The sequence below is a fragment of the Aptenodytes patagonicus genome, chromosome 13 (genome assembly GCF_965638725.1).
Source record: "Aptenodytes patagonicus chromosome 13, bAptPat1.pri.cur, whole genome shotgun sequence".
NCBI lineage: Eukaryota > Metazoa > Chordata > Aves > Sphenisciformes > Spheniscidae > Aptenodytes > Aptenodytes patagonicus.
In genome coordinates, this window is record NC_134961.1 from 1871223 (window position 1) to 1888938 (window position 17716).

Consider the following 17716-nt stretch of genomic DNA (forward strand, 5'->3'; position numbering starts at 1 on the left):
AGGCGGCTGCAGCGGTGCCAGGGTCAGGACATCCACACCGACCGGCACAACCTGAGATGGTTTTGGGGTTGCCCACGCCAGATGCCAACATCTGCAGACTGAGGATCAGGGCATCCCGAAGCCCAGGAGCCTGCAGCACTGCCTTGTGCAGGGGTGGCGGGCAGAGGAGTGGGAGGTGGGACTCAAATGGGCCTCGCAGGCAGCACGTGAGAGCGGACGGGTCCCATGGGCTTGCTGGTGACGGAAACGTGACAAAGGACTTGTCTCCAAACCCCTTCCAGGGGACCATGCGGGAGGTGCTGTACACGCGTGAGCCGGAGCTGCGGGTGCAGCCTGGGACAGGCGAGCGTTTAACTTGAGCTCTTTCCCAGCGTCTGCTGAGCTTGACTTTGTCTTTTAAAAGCTCTTACTTGCTGCTGCCAGCAGTGAAGTGGGGTTTGCACAGGTTTATCTGCTTCTGTGTGGTGGCCTGGGGTTGAATTGATAAATATCAGTAGAAGACAGGGCATCAGGCATAATGAGAAAGCAAAAGCTGCAGTGGAAAAGGAAAATGTTTGAATGTCTCCTGTTGCCACGGAGAACAGCTTTTATCTTCTCGCTCCCAAACACAATTCCTGGGCAGTAAGAAGGCGGAGAGGCTGAGCTCTTGGCAGCTGAGCCTTGCTACAGCTCCGCCGGCTTTTGATAAAGCTCCTGACAGTTTGTCATAGCTGCAAATCTGTATAAAATGTTCTTGGAGGGATGTGAACATGTCCCTGTCTTCAGGAACAGGCATTTCTGTACATGTGTAGGAAAGGAGAGACTGGAAATCCAGCCCAAGCCCTGCTCCTTTGGGAGATGCTGCCTGGAGAGCCACTTCCAGGAGAAAACCCAGCACCAAGTGTCTTCCCAGCACCTACTTCAAAGAGTTGCCTTTCCAGTATTTTTCTTCTTAAAGGCTTATTGTTTCTGCTCAAGGTTCTGCAGTATCTTGGTCTGGATGTGACTGAGGAGAAGAAGAGGCAGTTACGGCAAAGCCTGACCACAGACTCACAGGGGACAGTGGCCTACGGAGGTGAGCAGGCAGCTCTGCGCGTGACGGGCTTTTTCATTTTTGTGTAGCTTTGCTGGAAGCTGAGAAAGGAGAGAGGCATCTGCTGAAAGGTGGCAGGTAAGATACCTGGCTGGGTATTGATGTAGCCTCAAAACAGCTAAGAAAAGTTACAAATACAAAAGAAGGTGTTTGGTAGAAGTGTATGTAAAATGAAAATACAAGGAAGCTGGTGCGAGGGCTCACTTTCCTTAAACCCCTAGCTTGCCAAGCAAGAGCTGGCCAGAGGACATGCAGAAAATAAAAGCCTGCTCTGCTTTCTGTGACCTGCCAGAGCATATCTGGCCTGCAGGGTCTGCTCCCCAAAAGTTTTTTCACAAAAATTCAAAGCCATCAGCAATGTCCCCACCAGGCAGAACAGGCTTGCAAAGCGCAACGCCTCTTGGACAGATGTTCTTGTGCAGAGCGAGCGATGGCATACAGAACTGTGCGCCTCTCCTAAGAGCGACTGGCTTCGTAAGTTTGTGGCAATAGAAATAAGGATGATGAAGAGTATTTGGCAAATGTGCTGGCAGCGAAGATGCTGCTCTTGTGGAAAGGCTCCGGCTCCTGCTGTAGCCCAGGGGCTGAGGACTGGAGGGGCTGGGACCCCAGTGCCGCCTCCGCTTCGCTGCGCCGGCTCCCGTCTGTCCCACACAGCCCCTCGCACTGTGCTTTCCTCCATGTCGGACAGCAAAATGAATCTGGATTTTCAGACTTGTCAATTTAACACCTTTTCTAAGTGCCGAAGTCACTGAGTTTTTTTTTGTTTAAATCAGCAGCACGAGAAATGTCAGCAGGCAGGGGGGTGCCTTTTGTCAGAAAAATGTGGTTTTGGCTTAAAATTTTAAAACTCCGAGAACCACAATCGTGAAAACGCCGCTGTCAAAATATCTGGGGGTTTTGGTTTTTAAAAGTTTAATTTTTTTTCAATTGGATAAGAACTAGTCTGGTAAAGATTGTCAACAACTTATTTAAATTTGATGGGATTGCCAAAGAACCCAGGAGTGTTAGAGAAGACTGTTTGGCATCTCTAAACCTGCTCTGCTTGGCAGCCAGTGGATGTCCCCAAAATAGGTGCCATTTTCTCCTAACACACAGTGCTTTTCTCTTTTAGCCCGGTAAAAACTGATTCTTTCTCACAGATCTTCTCCAAGCACTCAGGGATCTGATGCAGGAGGAGCTGGACGAGGCTGGTCTGGATTCCAACTCCATGCTCTTCACGCAGCACGAAGTGGCCAGTTTGCTGGATATATCGGCTTTTCACTCTCCGGTCAGTCAGTCCAACACTTTTCTACATTGAATCCATGAATCTTCTATGTGAAATCCATGAAATTCTGAGACGCGAAAAGCTAAATTACCATTTTCTCGTTGTTCTAGAGTTATAAAGAGAAGGCAGAACTATGCATTAATCATTTTGATTATAGGAAATTCTATAAAAGACCTCAAACTTCTCATTTTTAATAAGGAAATAACAATATCTATGGGATGATAGGAAGGAAGCAGCCTGGCAGTGATGCAGAAGGAAAATAAGCCATAATGAATCAATTCCAACTAATTTCACCTGGTTCACAAAATGAAAATTCCATAGCTATTCCAGCTATGTCAGGGATCAGAGAGTGAAATCCCGTGGGGTGAAAAAAACTCCTGCAGTTGAATTACTTAATGTGCTTTTTGATCTGTTGCATAAAAATGCTGACTCCTTTTCCAAGTGATTTTGATTCATCGTTATTCTGGGTATGGAACACAATACGCCTGCCATATAGCTCCATGCTTTTGGTAAAGCATAAGCGGTGCGTGATGCTGTCTGTCCCTCTGCCTTGCAGACCTTCGACTCTCTCAGCTGTAATGACAATGAGGAGCTGGAGCAGCTGCAACTGGAAATGATGGATCTGCGGCAAGAAGTCCGAAGGCTAAAGGTGGAGCCTCTCCTGAGCAGATTTCTTGGCTGGTGCCTTCTGTAGCTCGCTGTAGTTGTGCTCGAGGGTAATGGTGTAGCCTGTCCCTCTTAAGAAGTCACCATCTTGCATTCTGCGCGTTCCTCGTTACAAAGGAGACTCTCACCCTCAGCTCTCCTTAATTGCCTCTTTCTCGCTCTCAACCTCAAATGAAAACTTATTTGTACTGAAAGTATGCGGTCACTTTTTAGCAGTAAGTAAATATATTTAAAAATACAAAAACGTGTCTCACAAATAATTCAAGTCCATGAATAACAGAAGCACCGCCTGTCCTCCCATCCTGACCTAGCTGCTGATTGCCGGCATGGCTGTTTCGCACCATGGCGGTGTCCAGGTGGATTTCTGCAGGCATGCAGGTCGCAGCCCAAAAAAGCACTGTGGTGGGGGACAGCACACATGACTGCTTCTGTAAAATGTTATTCTGGTGGGTAGGGGCTACAAGACCAGGGCATCTTCTAGAGAATGTCCTATCGCTTGTTGCTTCTAATCCGGTGAAAATATTTTCCATAGTCTCTCCTGAAAGAGGTGGAGACCAGCAAGAAGTCAATGGAAGATGAGCTTCAGAGACTGAACCAGGTTAGTGAAGAGATTGCTGGGGGCCTTGGGGTGGTTGGCGGCTGACGGGGACGTGGTGCATTCACCAGAACTTCTCGCTGCTTCCAGAAAGCACTGGGGTTCCTCTCCGAGAACCGGACGCTGCACAGCAAGCTGCAGATGGCAGAGGTCGTGCAGAGACAGGCACACAGTGCGGAGCAGGACTATGAGGAAGTGATCCACTTGCTGGAAGCTGAAATTGCAGAACTGAAGATGCAGTTGGTGGGGAAGAAAGCAAAACACGTCTCTGAAATAGAGGTAATGCAACCCCTCAGCCTGGGAAAAAACCCACAGCCCTCCTGACCCTTCTTCTGTGGGTTCCCCTCCTTCTATTTATAAAGGAGAAAATGAATGTAGCACATACATCATTTGTTGTGTATGACCACAAGGCCAGCATGGTCTCTGGGTCTGTGTGATAATCTGTATAATTTCCACTGTCCATTCCAAAAGGACAGTGGTTTTCTGTTGGTAGCAAACGTCATAAATTGGTGTTTCCAAAGGCCAAGGCTGGAGCGTCATCATCACCTTTCTCTTCTTCCTCTGGCCCCGTCCCAGGAGAACATCCTGCAACTGAAAAGACAGTTGTCCCTGGCTGACGGCCAGTTACGAAAATCAGAAGTCTCACGGAAGCGCCTGGAGATCTGCAATAGGAAACTGCTCCTGTTTGTGCAGGTGAAGTGCTGAACCACCCCCGGTGCTGGTGGCATCACTGTGGCCTCTTACCTTAAGGGTGATTTTGCAAGTCCAAATAACTTCCTGCTCCGTAAGCAAGAGAAGGGATTTTTAATTCTATCTTATCCTAAAAAGGCACTCTGTTGGTTAGGAGAAACTAGGGAATGAACTCATATATACTCATATACCTATGAGCTATGTAAACACTGTGGTGCAGGCTTTGCCTGGTGGCTCTGCTGTCCCCGGCTCACCGGTCCCCCCGTGATGCTCTGGTTGAGGCTGCTCCAGGAACTCTGTTGGACACGATGGTCAAAATCGTGTGTTTTAACCTTCCCTTTGTATAACTGACGGTTGCTTCTCTACACAACAAATGTGGACTCAGAGAGTGGTTTTGCTCTTCCGGTGCTTTTTTCCCCCAGATTTCCTGCAAAATCTCACACATAATTGCTTTAGTCTTTTAATTGACTGTTCTTCCACTTCACTACCTGTATCGGGAATACAAGCTTGTGTAATTAGTAAACTGGCCAGCATGGGAAGCACTAGTATTCAGTGTATCTGCTACAGCTACTAGTAGCTTGTCCCAAGAGCTCTTGAAATCAATAGGAAAGAGTGGAACGAAAGGAAGCATAGATGCTGTGTCCTCTGCTTCAGAGAAGGAAGAATTAAAATGCCTCTAGACCTGCAGCACTACATGCTGGTGCCTGTGCGGTTTGGGGCCGGACTTTGGAAATGGATTTGACTTGGCCCCAGGGTCAAACATCACAGGACTTTGACCACTGGGGAGCAAAACATCTTCCTTTTTTATACATCCCTCAGTAGTGTTTGAGAGCTCACTAACCATGCGTGGTAATGAGAGCTTATGCGTGCAGGTACAATCCAGAAACCAGGGATTGCTAGTAGCGATGACCAAGGCTCCCTGAAATGTAGCCTGAAAAATTGTTCTTTGGAAAGGTATTTTTATGTTGCATTTCGTATATTTTAGTGTTGGTATTAAAATGCATAATTTAGATGTGTCTGTATATTTGCATAGGCTGTGAATGTTGCTTGAATTGCAAAAGGCCTTGAGATATTTGCTTCAAGGGCAATGAATAAGCAGAAGCTGATTACTGTCATATTAAATCTGATCACCAGGAAAAACCCATGGGGTTTGTTCTCGGGAATTATTCATTCCAACAAGTTTGAAACATTTTTTTTTTTCTTTTTTTTTTTTTTTGTTGCATGGCAGAACGTCCACAAGGTCCTGAGCACACCCAGTCATTTACCAGATGAGAAAAGGTAGGAGGTGGCTTCTGGGAATCTTGAACAGCAACATGAAATGTCCTTTTCTGATCTTTCTCAGGGGAAGGTGATTCACACGTAACCTACCCAGAGTTTCTAAACATACTGTCGCTTTGGAAGTGAAAGCAGGGGAGAAAGATGATCTGGAGGCTGCTGGTGGATTGGTACTTGGCAGGGGAGGGGGGGTTGGCCTCTGTTCAGGTTTTTTTTTGGGAGCGAGTAGCTGAAATGCTCCTCTGGCTAAGTTGCTCTTGTCGGCAGAGACCCTAAGCAGGTTGTTTCAAAGAAGCAGAGTTTTGACCCACCTGCTTTTCCTAACATAAGTCAGGTTTTTGGCTTTAGGACCATGTCCTTTTTCATTAGCAGTTAGAGTAACTGATAGAGTGTAAGCAAAGAGCTAGCATGACTCTCAACTGCATGAATGGTTGCAGAAATAGACTTCAGGCTTCTGGACTCCCCTTCAACCCGAACCTATCTCCTATCACTTGGAAAAAAATGTATCACAACTCTATGTGTGTTTTTAACTGATTAAATCGTTGAAAGGTCACTGTCCCATTGATAATGATGAGCCCCTTTAAAAAAGCCAGTATTTAAGAATGACGGAAAACAATTTTTAAGTTTCCAAGATGGTTACTTCTAATATAATGAAGGAAAAATGTTTTTGAGAAATTCTGAAAATACTTTGCTATCTGTCTGTAACACAACAATGCAAGCACGTCTAAAAGAGAGTCTCCTGTGCTGCTGAGCGATTGAGATGCAATCCCCCCAGAATACACAGAACTTACATAGAATATCCTTCACAAGAGGCTGGCCAGGATTTTCAATAACTATTCTATGATAGAAGTATTGATGACACTTTCTGTATTTATAAGAATCAACAGTGAAACAGAAGAGGATAAAACAGACGCAGTCTCAGATACATCTCTTCCATCTTCAGATCTTGTTGACCTTTTGCTATCAGAAGCTAAAGAACTGTTAGCGCCAATCCTCTCCAACAAGGATGGTAAGCACTAAATTAACTGGAGAAACCTGAACCCAAACAAGTCTCAAGGCTGTCTGTTAGTGTTATTTACGGTTTCCACCACCTTCCATATTTTTTGCCATACCAGTTAAGCCTCCCATACATGTACCTGATTCTCTCATGCTAACTGAGATGTAATTGCCCTCCGTGTATCCATGTGACTCATCTTTGAATCTGAAACGCAGACTCACAGTGTAAGGAGTCCAAGGGTGTGACTTCTGCCCAGGGCCAGACGAAAGGCATTTATCCAGGGGAAAAAAAAAAAACTAACAAGCAGGAGGATGGTTTCACAGAATTGTAGAAATGCTGGTTGAAAGGGGCTGCTGGAGATCAGGAGTCAAATCTTCTGCTCCAGGTAGGACCATCACACTAGATCAGACCTGCAGTGGGTTTACCCAGCTGTGCTTTCAGCCTCCAAGGATGGAGATCCACAGCCTTTCTGGATAATATGTTCCCGCGCTGCATTATGCTCTGTGAAAAAGATTTTCCCAGCATCTGGTCTGAACTCCCCCAGGTGCAATGTGTGGCCACTGCCCACAGTTATATTGTCTGCCACTGCCAAGAAGAGCTTGGCTCCAACATCTTTCTAATTGCCCTTGAAGTAGGAGTGGGTGCTGCGAGATTGCCTCTCAGCCTCCTCTTTGCCAGGCTAAACAAGCCCAGCTCCCTCAGCCCTCCCCAGCCTCTCCCTGCAGGTTATGAGCCCTAGGGCTCCCTTTGCTGGACCCTGTCCAGTTTCTCAATAGCTTTGAACCAGGGATCCAAACCTTCGTTACGCCATCCAGGTACGACTACAGCAGTGCTGAGCAGAGGGGAAAAACAGCAATCTCCCTGTTTCCTTGGCATACAAATCAGCCTAGACTCCCTTCCCCTCACACGTCTGTGGATGGGAGAGAAATCAGATAAAAGGCATCTAGCTCCATGGGAGTCTGAATTAACTTTCCCAGTCTGGGACTCTGAGCTTAGTCCGTGAGCCATAAACATTTCTTGGCAGCAGTTATTTGACCCCGCTTGTCTCCTTCCATGCAAAGGGAGAGTTTCTGATATCCTCCGTGTCACGATCAGGTGAGTGTACAGCCCCAAATAGGGGCCCAGTCTTTACTCTTTGATGCTATTCACCAACTACCCATGGCCATGGTCCAGCATTGTCTTTGTCTCAAAGCACGAGACACAAGGAAAACAATCGTAGCCTTTAAGGAGCACCTCTGATATATCAGCGTGTCAGCATTTTCAGAGTTCCTGCATCATTTAAATGTGCATTATCATAATGTAGCAGTGCTACTTGCATTGGGCATGTTTTCTAACCCGTCACTTATACTTGGCTGTGTGCTTACATTTGCAGCTTTGCCATGTGACAGGGACCAGTGCCTGCCTGCTGAAGGAAACCCAGATTACCAGGAGTAGGTGTCAAAACTGCCGTGGTCTGTAATTTTGACAATACACATACTAAAAATTCCTGTTTGTTTTGTTGGGGTTTTTAATCAAAATTTTTGCTTGAAAACTTTTAACCAGATAATCTGGTCTAGAGGTCTCCAGATGGCCATCTCAGAGAAATACGTCCCTTCCTAGACAGCAAGAGACTTCCTGCCCCACACCGTGAAGTATGGTGTGAATTCCTGGATCTCTCTTTTGTTTTCTAAAATGTTCTTTTTCCTTCAGGCCAGGTGGGAATTTATGGTTCTACGGCTTGTCTAGCTGGCGCTTATAGACCACTGTGAGTTCTGAGTAAGGGAAAAATCCTCACTGAATGTGTTAATCTTTTATGTTGTGGTATCAAGATGCTGTGAAGTCCCAGCCAAGGAGAGCAGGACAACATGGCTTTGTTTGGACCTTCAGTATCTTAAGAATTTCCCTAAAACCTCTTAAATGGCTTATGTTTAGCAGAGCCATGTCCTGAAGTTATCTGCTGAAAGGGCACTCTGAGAACTAAATGTCTACTACCACTGTCTTAGCTGATCACCTTAACTCAACCTGAGTATCTGCCAGCACCGTTTTTTAGTTAGGTACGAAGCAGACATTTGCAAACCATGATTTCAAGATTATGAAAAGCATTTTCAGACAAAACAGACGGCCATTACAATCCACTAGCCATGCAAGATCCGTGGCCTCCTCTTTTCTTTCCTAAATAACCAGTGTTGTCTTCATGTTATCCTCTGTGTCCTTCTCCCAAACTATGTAAAACATATTTCTCATTTTCAGCCACCTTCATCAGAAGACCACGTGGCCCCCTCCTCCAAGCCCGAGCGAGAGTGATCAATCGCAGTCACCAAGTCCAACCAATGAACTGCCTAAGAAGCCTACATAAATCTCCCGTGGCTTGCTCGTGCCCCAAACTGTGACAGTCCATAACACAGCTGCTGCTGTGCTGGGAGATGGGAAGGACACACCATGGGTGCTTCAGCTTCCAGGCAAACCAGACTGAGAAACAAGCTTTCTAACACGAGAGTAATTCTTCCCAACTACCCAAGACTTTTTCAGCAACCTCCCCTGCGCGACTACCTCTGAGTTACCATACAAGGCTATTTGCTCACGGTTTTGCAGCTTTATAGGAAAAACATTCTCAAGAGGCTACAAGGGCCTGGATTTCACTGGCAGCCTTTTAGAGCTTGTATCCTGGGTAGTAAGAGGAGCATGAACTTACCCAAGGGACTCAGGGGTCTCCAACAGCTTCCTTTTGGTATTTCATATGAAAAACCAAAGTATATTTAGTGACTGTAATCAAAGCAGCTTAATCTGTAGCATCCTAGCTGTCTTGGGATAGGTACTTCTCTTTTTACTCTTTTTGTATAGCTTATCCCAGCTGCAATGCTTGAAATGGAAAGCACTGTCTCAGCTAGTTGGAGGAAGAGTGCAGAGATAGCCAGCCGTATGCTACTGGTGACAACGTATTGCTGAACACCAAGCACTCCCTGGAACGCAAGGGAGGACATAGTGAACATATTTCAATAAAGGCCCGCCGTGTCACTTGGAAATTAGATACACATGATGCAGGACTGTATGTGGTTAGCAACGAACGGGGTAGAGATCTGAGATGAACACAAGGTCCGGAAAATAAAATGGAAACACTGCTCACAAGGCATTTGCTTTCTGGGTTATGATTGCAGTTGTTGTGTTCAGCTTCTCTGAGACAAATAGCTTGCCTGGGTCCATTTTTTCCTCCCTCTTATTTTGGCAGCTGGTAGCAAGATGCATTGAGAAGTTGCAGGAAAATGGGGTGCATTTTGGCTTTTACACAAATTGTTACGATTACTTCAAATCTCCTTTGTGGGGGTTCAAAGCATGTGGATCCTTTATAGGCTAAAATAAAGGCTTAGGAAAAATCATGACCCTCACCAGTATCTGCTGTACTCGAAGAGATCACTGTACTGCTAAAACAGTAACTGTGTGGTGGAACTTCAGAGGCACATAAATAACCGGTCTGAAATTTTGGTTAAACTTAATTTCGTAGCTCAGGGTAAATTAAATCTTTTGAATGCATGCCTCAGAATATAAATTAAAGGACTTCTTTCAAAAAGAAACATAATTCTTTGGACCACTCGCAAGGAGTATTTCCAAGAAGGAGATAATTTCAAAAAATATTAATCTTGGGATACCCTATGGTTAATAGCTTGTTCCCCGGTGCTCTCTGTTTCAATGGAATGATAGTAAACACTGGTGTTACTTGTGGGTTTAGCCCTACGGCTTTGTTCTCATCTCGGGTGTTATATAGACAGGGCAAAGCTGCAAGAAGACAGGTAAGAGGTGCACACAGCAAAATCCAGTCTCACCAGTTTGGTCTACCCTGTCTCTGGAAAAACATCTCCAGTTCCCCTGGGGTTAGTATGGCAGATACCAACCTGCTCCTAGCAGCGTGTCTTCAAAAGCATTTGGCCAGAGGTTGCATCCTAGGGAGACGTCTCCAGCCACTGCTCGCCACGCTTGCCAGAGAACAGTACAAACAAGATTTTGGGAAGCGGCAGGTCTTCAGCTGTACTGTGTCATTCCGGATGCCCAACGGCACCTGAGAAACCTAGTAGAAAAGGGACAAGTTATGGGAGAAACAGAACTATTTAGGCCAAACTTTAATCTTGTGGAAGTCAACAGGAGTTTTGCTACCAACTCCAAGAATCATGGAATTTTCTCAAAATACGAGTATTGAACTCCACCTCCCTGAGGGCTGGAAGGGCACAGCCCAGTCCTGTCCCAGCAGGGATCAGTTACGTGGTCTGAAAGAGGATATACTTGATGCTGCTTCCATAGCCAAGTGATTTGTATTTTAATGTCCCAAGAAAGAAGATTTTGTATAAAAGTATCACAGTGGGTGAGGGCTTGGATGAGACAAGCCTGACAAAGCACAAACACTGTGCAGTTGATGCTAACACATGGCAAAGGGTGGAAACAGCGAGATGCTGACCCAGGGCCACTGTATTCTGTGTATCCTGAGCTGTCTGCTAGCCAAAGAGCTGTGAAGATACTAACCTTTTAAAAAGCCCAGACAGTTCTGTGCTCTCAGCTTACTGGCAACCTCTTTGGAAAAGAAATCCTCCAGGTTCCTACCAGCCACTGGAGATCCTTGCATCGAGCAAGGATCAAGCATTGTGTGCTTTTCAAAGCAGTCATATTTAACTTAACTGGTTTCCATTATTTTCTTTGAATTTATCATGTTCCTTTTGCCTTTGCTTCAAACACAGAAAAAGTTCCATTCTCTATTAATAGCTTTGTTACTAACTGCTGCCTTTTCAGAGCAATGTTGAAAGCCAAGATATGATGAGAGTTGTGCTCCTGGAGGTGATGTTGACCTCAGCGACCCAGCATAACAAACCTGTGTCATGCTTTACTCCCAGGCAAGTGGAATCTGGCAGAACTCAGCAAGTCACAGGGTGACGTCTCCTCACAGAGCTACCAAGAGGCAAAAAGGGAAAGGCATAAAGGAACAAAAAGCACAGAAGGAGAAGTCACAGAATATGTCATTTAAACAGGATGCATTTTATTTACGCAGGGCCTGTCTAGCACTCTTGCAAAAAGCTGAATTCTATCTTCATTTGCAATGTTACAACCTGCTTGTAAGGTTGTGCTGTGCTGCTGTCGCAACGTGCTGCGTCTGTCTAAGAGGGTCCCAGTACGACCAAACAGAAATGAGGAGGAGAAGGAGGAGTATTTCTGATAAAAAAAGAGTCCTGCCTGGTATCAGATCTTCCTGAGTGGAAAAGATAGAAAATGGCAAGTATTTTGTGAGCCACCGGGGAAAATGCAAATAGTCCCCGTAAATGGACATAATAGACCACGTTCAACGCATTGCATGTGTATAAACTCATAAAGATGCATTTAAAGAGCATCAGCGTGGTCAGCTGTTGACCTGGAAGCTTTGGGGGTTAAATATCACTGATGCGATTGGTTTTATTTTTTATTTTTCTTATGCAAAGCAGAAATTCAGTTCTTAACTGTTGGTGGGTCAGAGGTTGGGAGACCTATTTCCCTAATGAAATAAAACAAAACAAGATATGACTATCTAACTATTGGAACAGCTGCAGAAAAAGGGAAGGCTGGGCAGGTAGCCACCTAGGCATTATCTTGAAAGGTGAATGTAGCAGAGAGCCATTAGCACACTGTTTATCTGCAGTCTGATGGGTAAGGTAACTGAATCTGCTGTAAATGTGCTGGACTAGAGCTCATTAGATCTCCAGTTTTGTCTCTGCCAGTGATCTCTGCCATCTCACTGTGTGACCTTGGGCAGCACCTTTCATCTCAGTTCTGCACCAGAAAAAATGGGACGGACAGTATCAGCTTCTCTGAGTGGGATGGGGAAGGCAAAGCCCTAGGGACCCATAGGACATGGGGCACAACCTTCTGGCACAAAAGGATCTGGCGAACGGTCTGGCATGATGTACTGCTGATCTGCATCTTCCGTGAAAAAAGCCTCAATATTTTACCTTTTGCTGGCTCTCAAAACAACAGACCCAACTTTTGCTTAGCTTTCTTGAAAGAGAGCTAGGTTAAGTGCTAAAAGGTTTCTCTACAGAGATGTAGAGGTAGCAGAGGTGAAGGCTAGCCCTGAACACTGCTGTGGAGTAGACTGGCATGTCTGTTCCCAGCGCTGGAGGCTGCAGAGCCTCCTCTTTCTCCCAGCTCCACTCGGTGACACGGGCTGGACTGCTGCCCAGTTCCAGAGAGTGGAAATACACTTCCACGCTGCATTAAATATGGCTCTAAAAAGCAGGTGAACTTTGCTGCTGAATTTTTAAAGAGACTCTTTAATGTTTAAACAATGCTGATTTTCTAAGAGTTGTTGAACACGTGTGGAAGAGGGCTGGAAAGCACCTCAGTGTGACGATGCAGAAAGGGCTGGGCTGGCTGCGTGATGCTGCCTTTCCGCTACACCCTGACCTTTCTCCTGCGCAGGGCCGAGTCTACCCCAGCACCTCCAAGACAGACCACAGAATTTTCTGGCCTCGCTGACTACAGCATTGCCACAAACCTCCTTTGCAGCTTCTTCAGAGGTCAGCTGCTTTCGTAATAAGGTAAATAGGAGTAACGATGCCATGAACAATCCCTACAGGTTTTTTTCTGCACGTGATGCACCAGCTCACTTGAATTTCTGTTGAGTTTTTCAAATTTATGCCCACAGATGAGGCATGAAAGTTGAGAGGAAGAGCGAGTTTGCAGTGAAAAGCCCTCGGTAATGGGGGAAGTGGAGGCTGAATGGTATCTCCAGACCAGATGTCCTTCCTGACAGACGTTCTCCTTTCTAACTGCAGAGACTGGCAGCAGTTCCTGGGCTGGGCTGCTATGGGGTGAGAACTTCTTTCTGAGCAGCTCCCACGAGACATACTGAGGGCTGAATGCCAGCCCTTGAGGCAAGCCCCCAGGCCTTGTAGGTGGAAGGGTAGCAAGAGACTTCACGGCCCTTGGGAACGCCAGGGGAGAGTTGGCTGTGTGTCAGGGGAAAAGGCAGCCTACCGACACTGGAAAATGCCAAGGTGACCTTTTGGCAGCAGGAGAAAATGTATGTTGGAAAACGGGAATTACATTCGGGGCTGCCCAGCAGAGGAAAGGATGGGATGTTACTCACCAAAATCTCAACCACCTTTTACGACTAGAACAAAAGGAAAACTGCCGCTATTAGGTCACGAAGTAGTAATGGGCTGGTGTAAGCTTTGTAGCAAGAGGGTGGAAACAGTGTTTTATTTTTTCTTCTGTTTTCTCTGAGGAAATTTAACGGTGATCAAGGAATGGGAGAGAAATACCATTTCTCTGAAAAAAAAAGTTGCATCCTGAAAGGGAAAAGACAGCATTTATTTATAAAGTGGATGTAGATGCTGCAGGCCTTGGATAACTTCATGGCTTTCGATGCCCCGGCTGTTCTGCGAAGGCCTCTAGGAAAAGCTGTCTGCTCTGACTTCGCAGGCTGCAGCCTTGAGTGCTTTGACATTTGGCGGCTTTGTGGGTTCGTTGTTTACAGAGCAGTGTCAGGCTGGTCTCCTTGGTCTGAGATAGCCGAACATTTCAGGAAATACTGCTGATCAGAAATAGGACTGCAGCTTCCTGAAATGCCTGCCCAGATAAGGGGACGGTCTACAGCTAGAAATGATAAGGAGACAGGAAAAGAAAAAGCAGCAGTAAATGTGAGTGCGATGTTTTTCAATAACGTCACGCAAAGTGGCAGCTGGTCCCTAGGGAGATCTTGAAAGGAGGCTTTGAAGGTGCAAAACATTCCCAGGCTGGTCTCCCACATCCCTTCTTGGTGCTGGTCTCCCACCACTTCTTGGTGCCACATGCTCCTCCTGCCCCAGGACCATGCGCCTGCTCAGCAGCTGTCTCTTCCACCCCAAAGTGCCTGCAGCGTGGGCGTCTTTTCCTCTGGCAGAGCCATGTCCTCAAGGACCCTCACCAGATGGCAACAACTACCTGCTACAGCCTCATGGTTTGACGAACAGGGTCCGCTCTCACCATGCGCTCCAAAGCACAGGGCAAGTGCCATCTCCCCAAGGTTCATGAAACAACATTCAAAGACGGTGGGAGAAAAAAAAGGCCAAGAGGCAAGAATGCACCCCAGCGTCCTCCTCACCACCACTTAGCTGGATGGTCGCCTTTCACCTTGTCGGGAGAATTCAGTTACGGGAACGTTCGCTCAAAGTGTGAGTTTGTAGCTGCGTAGTAAGTCACGTAATAAATCAAACCTCCATGCAATGCAATGGTAGAGTTTAAGGACTGAGGTGAGTAGGCATCTCAGTTCACGAAGGCCTGATCCGCCCCGCCACAAGCGGGGTGAGGTCTTGTCTGGGAGCTGTGGCTCTGCCTCCTCCAGCCCAGACCCCGAGCAGGTTCCTCCTCCCCAAGGGCAGGTGCCAGCCTGGGAAGCTCAGCCCGCAGGCCGGGACGAGCTCACCTCCACGCACACCCCCTCTTTTAAGGCAGATAACAGTCTTAAGTTAAAGCCTTCTACAGATCATGAGTTACCCCGGTTCGGCCTGCTGCGCCAGGCCCGCGGCAGCAGCCTCACGGACGGCGAGTGGGAAACCCTGTGGTAAAACCTGTGGTAAAATCCCCAGCGCTCTGCCGGGCGCTCCCGCCCAGGCCCGCCCGCCGCCGGGGACCCGGCCCGCTCCGCCGCGGCCACCGGGGGCCCGGCCGCGCCTCAGCCCCGCGCGGCGACATGGCGGCCGGCGGCGCACGTGCGCGGGGGCGGGGCCAGTGTCCCCTCTGTCCCGCCCCCCCCCTCCCCCCCCCCCCGCAGCACAATGGACAGCGCTCTGCGGCGCCGCGCGGGGCGTGGCGGGGCTGGCGACGGGGCGGGGCCGGCGCGCGCGGCGGTTGAAGCGGCGCGTGGAGCCGGCGGCGCGGTGCAGCGCAGCCGGGGCCGGGTGGGGGCCGGGACCGGGGCCGCCGCGCTCGGTATGGGCCCGGCCGGGCTCCGCCGTGCCCGCGGTGAGGAGACGTGAGGCGGGGAGGGCAGGAGGGAGGCGGGAGGCGGCCGCGCTGGGCCCCCCCCCCCCGCCCCCCCTCGCTCCTTCTCCGAGGGTCCCTCGGGGCGGCCGTGTGAGGGAGGGGGCGCGAGGCTTTTCCCGGCGCGGGGGGCTGAGGGGCGGCCGCCGTGCCTCGCTGTCTGCCTGCGCCCTTCGTACGGAGCCGGGGGGGGCGCGGGGGGCCCGGTGAGTGGGTGTGTGGGGGCGCCGGGAGCCGTTATCCGTGCAGCTAGGGGAAGCCGAGAGGGAAATTTTAGTCATAATCCCGCGGGGATTAGGGGGGGAGCGGGTGGAAACCCGAGTGGCGGCGAGCGGCAGGCTCAAGCTGGCAGGCTGGCTGAGGATCGCTTCAGATTTACTTAAAAAAAAAAAAACCAAAAACCGGCTTTAAAGTTTGCTGATTTCTGTCCTACTTAGAGGAAGTTGGATAAACGTTGGCTCTCCGCTCGCTGAGGGCTGGCGGTGGCTTGCTTCAGGGTGGGCTCACCCGCAACGTGGAGGGAGCCACGAGTGGGACCCCAGCTCCTTTTGCGTGCGAGCATCAGCCTTGCTGCTGGTGTCGCTCCTAAGAGCGTGGCACTCTGTCTGCTGAGCTCTCTCTGGGTCTTAAAGTTTAAAAAAAAAAAAAAAAACAAACCAAAAAAAACCTGGCCCTGAAGTATTTGTTAAACCCAAAGGCTGACCCTGGTAAGTTGCTACTAAATGTATTGATGTATTTGGGTCAGCTTCTATATAAACCCCCACTGGCTTTAGGGCAGGGTTAAACCAAGCATGTGCAGTTCTCTGGGTCACTTGGCTTAACTCCTCCAAGTAGTAGAATCGGGTTGCGGACAGCGAGAAGGGGGTTGTGCTGATGGCACCGCTTGTCTGATTGGGCTAATGAGCGTGCCTGCGTACAGCATACCTGTGTTCAGAGAAAATATGACTGCGAACTTTATTCAGGGCAAGCCGAAACAGTTTTGTGCTGGTGCTTTGTTGCGCTGTCAAGGGACCTGGTGACTGGACCTACTCTGGTTTTACATGTTAAGCTGAAGCATGTTTCCATTCTTAAATTGAACTTGAGTATTGAATTATTGGCTGTAGTGTTGATGGATAAAATGGCATAGTATGACTTCCTATGGAGTAGGAAGGTGAGGAATGAGGAGCTTTCCTTCAAGAAACCTTATCTACTGCTGCAGGCTGGCAAATACCAGGGATTTAGTATGTGGCTGTGTGTAAAAGGTCAGCGGTGGTTCTTTAGCGAGAAAATTAACTTACGAGATGAAGGTGTGGAAGTATTAGGCATGAAGCTTATTTTGATACATACATGGAAGAAACTGCTAGCTTTACAAGGCTTTGAGAGCAGAATGCTGTACGCTGTTCCTTTTTCTTCTTCCCCTCTCAGCCAAAGAGACTGTTCCTTATTGTGTTGTAAAGAATGTGTGAATGTTGTTTGAATGTTTGCATTGCTTGTCTTTGATTATAATCCGCAACAGGACTCCGGGCATCTCTGCAAGGTGTACAGAGTGGTGGCCAGGCTCCACAGCAGTGTGCTGCCTTGCAGCCCTCCGTGCTGCTTCACCCCTCCACCAATTGTGTTTCTCGGGGGTAAAATCGAACAGGAAGATGAAGTCCTGCCTGGGAAGATGTCTGCTTCTGAAAGATAGTAAAGGCTTACGCTTGCAGCATTGCACTTTGAGGCTTCCTTACATCCAGCTACAAAAGACTTGAGAACAAGTTCTTATCTGAAAGAGCTCTAATAAACATTCTACAGCTTGGTACCATCGTATTATGTGTGTAAAGCATCAGCTACTGTGTCAACACCTACCTAAGTGAGAGGCATTTAAGGCAGAGGAAATGTCACACACCTTTCTCTCCACCTTGCTCTAGAAGAGGGGAGGAAAGACTACAGCCCTGCAGAGTCCACCTTTTTCTAACTGGAAATGTCAACTTAGCTGGGTGCCGCAGCTGGCTTTCACATGTTGTAATAGTATTTGAGGAAGTCTGGAACTCTGCTATTTTCAGCAGTTCTTTGTCAAAAACAAAACAAAAATAAATTACTCAGTTGTTCTCTTCCAGCTGAAAAGAAGCCACCACAGGTGGGGGAAGTTAATAAAGCCACTTGCTGCTGAGTTTCACCATCCAACAGGCAGCTTTAATGTGGAAAGAGCTGAATGAGTTCATACTAGCCTGGATGAGAAGC

At 47.9% G+C, this 17716-nt stretch overlaps 2 protein-coding genes across 2 annotated transcripts in view; both read left to right on the top strand.

Annotated features, from left to right (window-relative positions):
• Nucleotides 1-9667, top strand: part of LOC143166444 (syntaxin-binding protein 4-like) — a 37371-nt gene extending 27704 nt beyond the window's left edge. Inside the window, exons 13-22 of the mRNA XM_076350805.1 lie at nucleotides 958-1054; nucleotides 2215-2342; nucleotides 2896-2988; nucleotides 3538-3603; nucleotides 3691-3879; nucleotides 4177-4293; nucleotides 5519-5568; nucleotides 6444-6574; nucleotides 7935-7992; nucleotides 8792-9667. Coding sequence (XP_076206920.1) covers nucleotides 958-1054; nucleotides 2215-2342; nucleotides 2896-2988; nucleotides 3538-3603; nucleotides 3691-3879; nucleotides 4177-4293; nucleotides 5519-5568; nucleotides 6444-6574; nucleotides 7935-7992; nucleotides 8792-8897 — 1035 coding nt within the window. The 3' untranslated portion in view covers nucleotides 8898-9667. The remainder of the gene's footprint in view (nucleotides 1-957; nucleotides 1055-2214; nucleotides 2343-2895; nucleotides 2989-3537; nucleotides 3604-3690; nucleotides 3880-4176; nucleotides 4294-5518; nucleotides 5569-6443; nucleotides 6575-7934; nucleotides 7993-8791) is intronic.
• Nucleotides 9668-15447: 5780 nt separating this feature from the next.
• SEC14L5 (SEC14 like lipid binding 5) overlaps nucleotides 15448-17716 on the top strand; it is a 42833-nt gene continuing 40564 nt past the window's right edge. The window contains exon 1 of the mRNA XM_076351391.1: nucleotides 15448-15496. The gene's annotated coding sequence lies outside the window, so the exon portion shown is untranslated. The remainder of the gene's footprint in view (nucleotides 15497-17716) is intronic.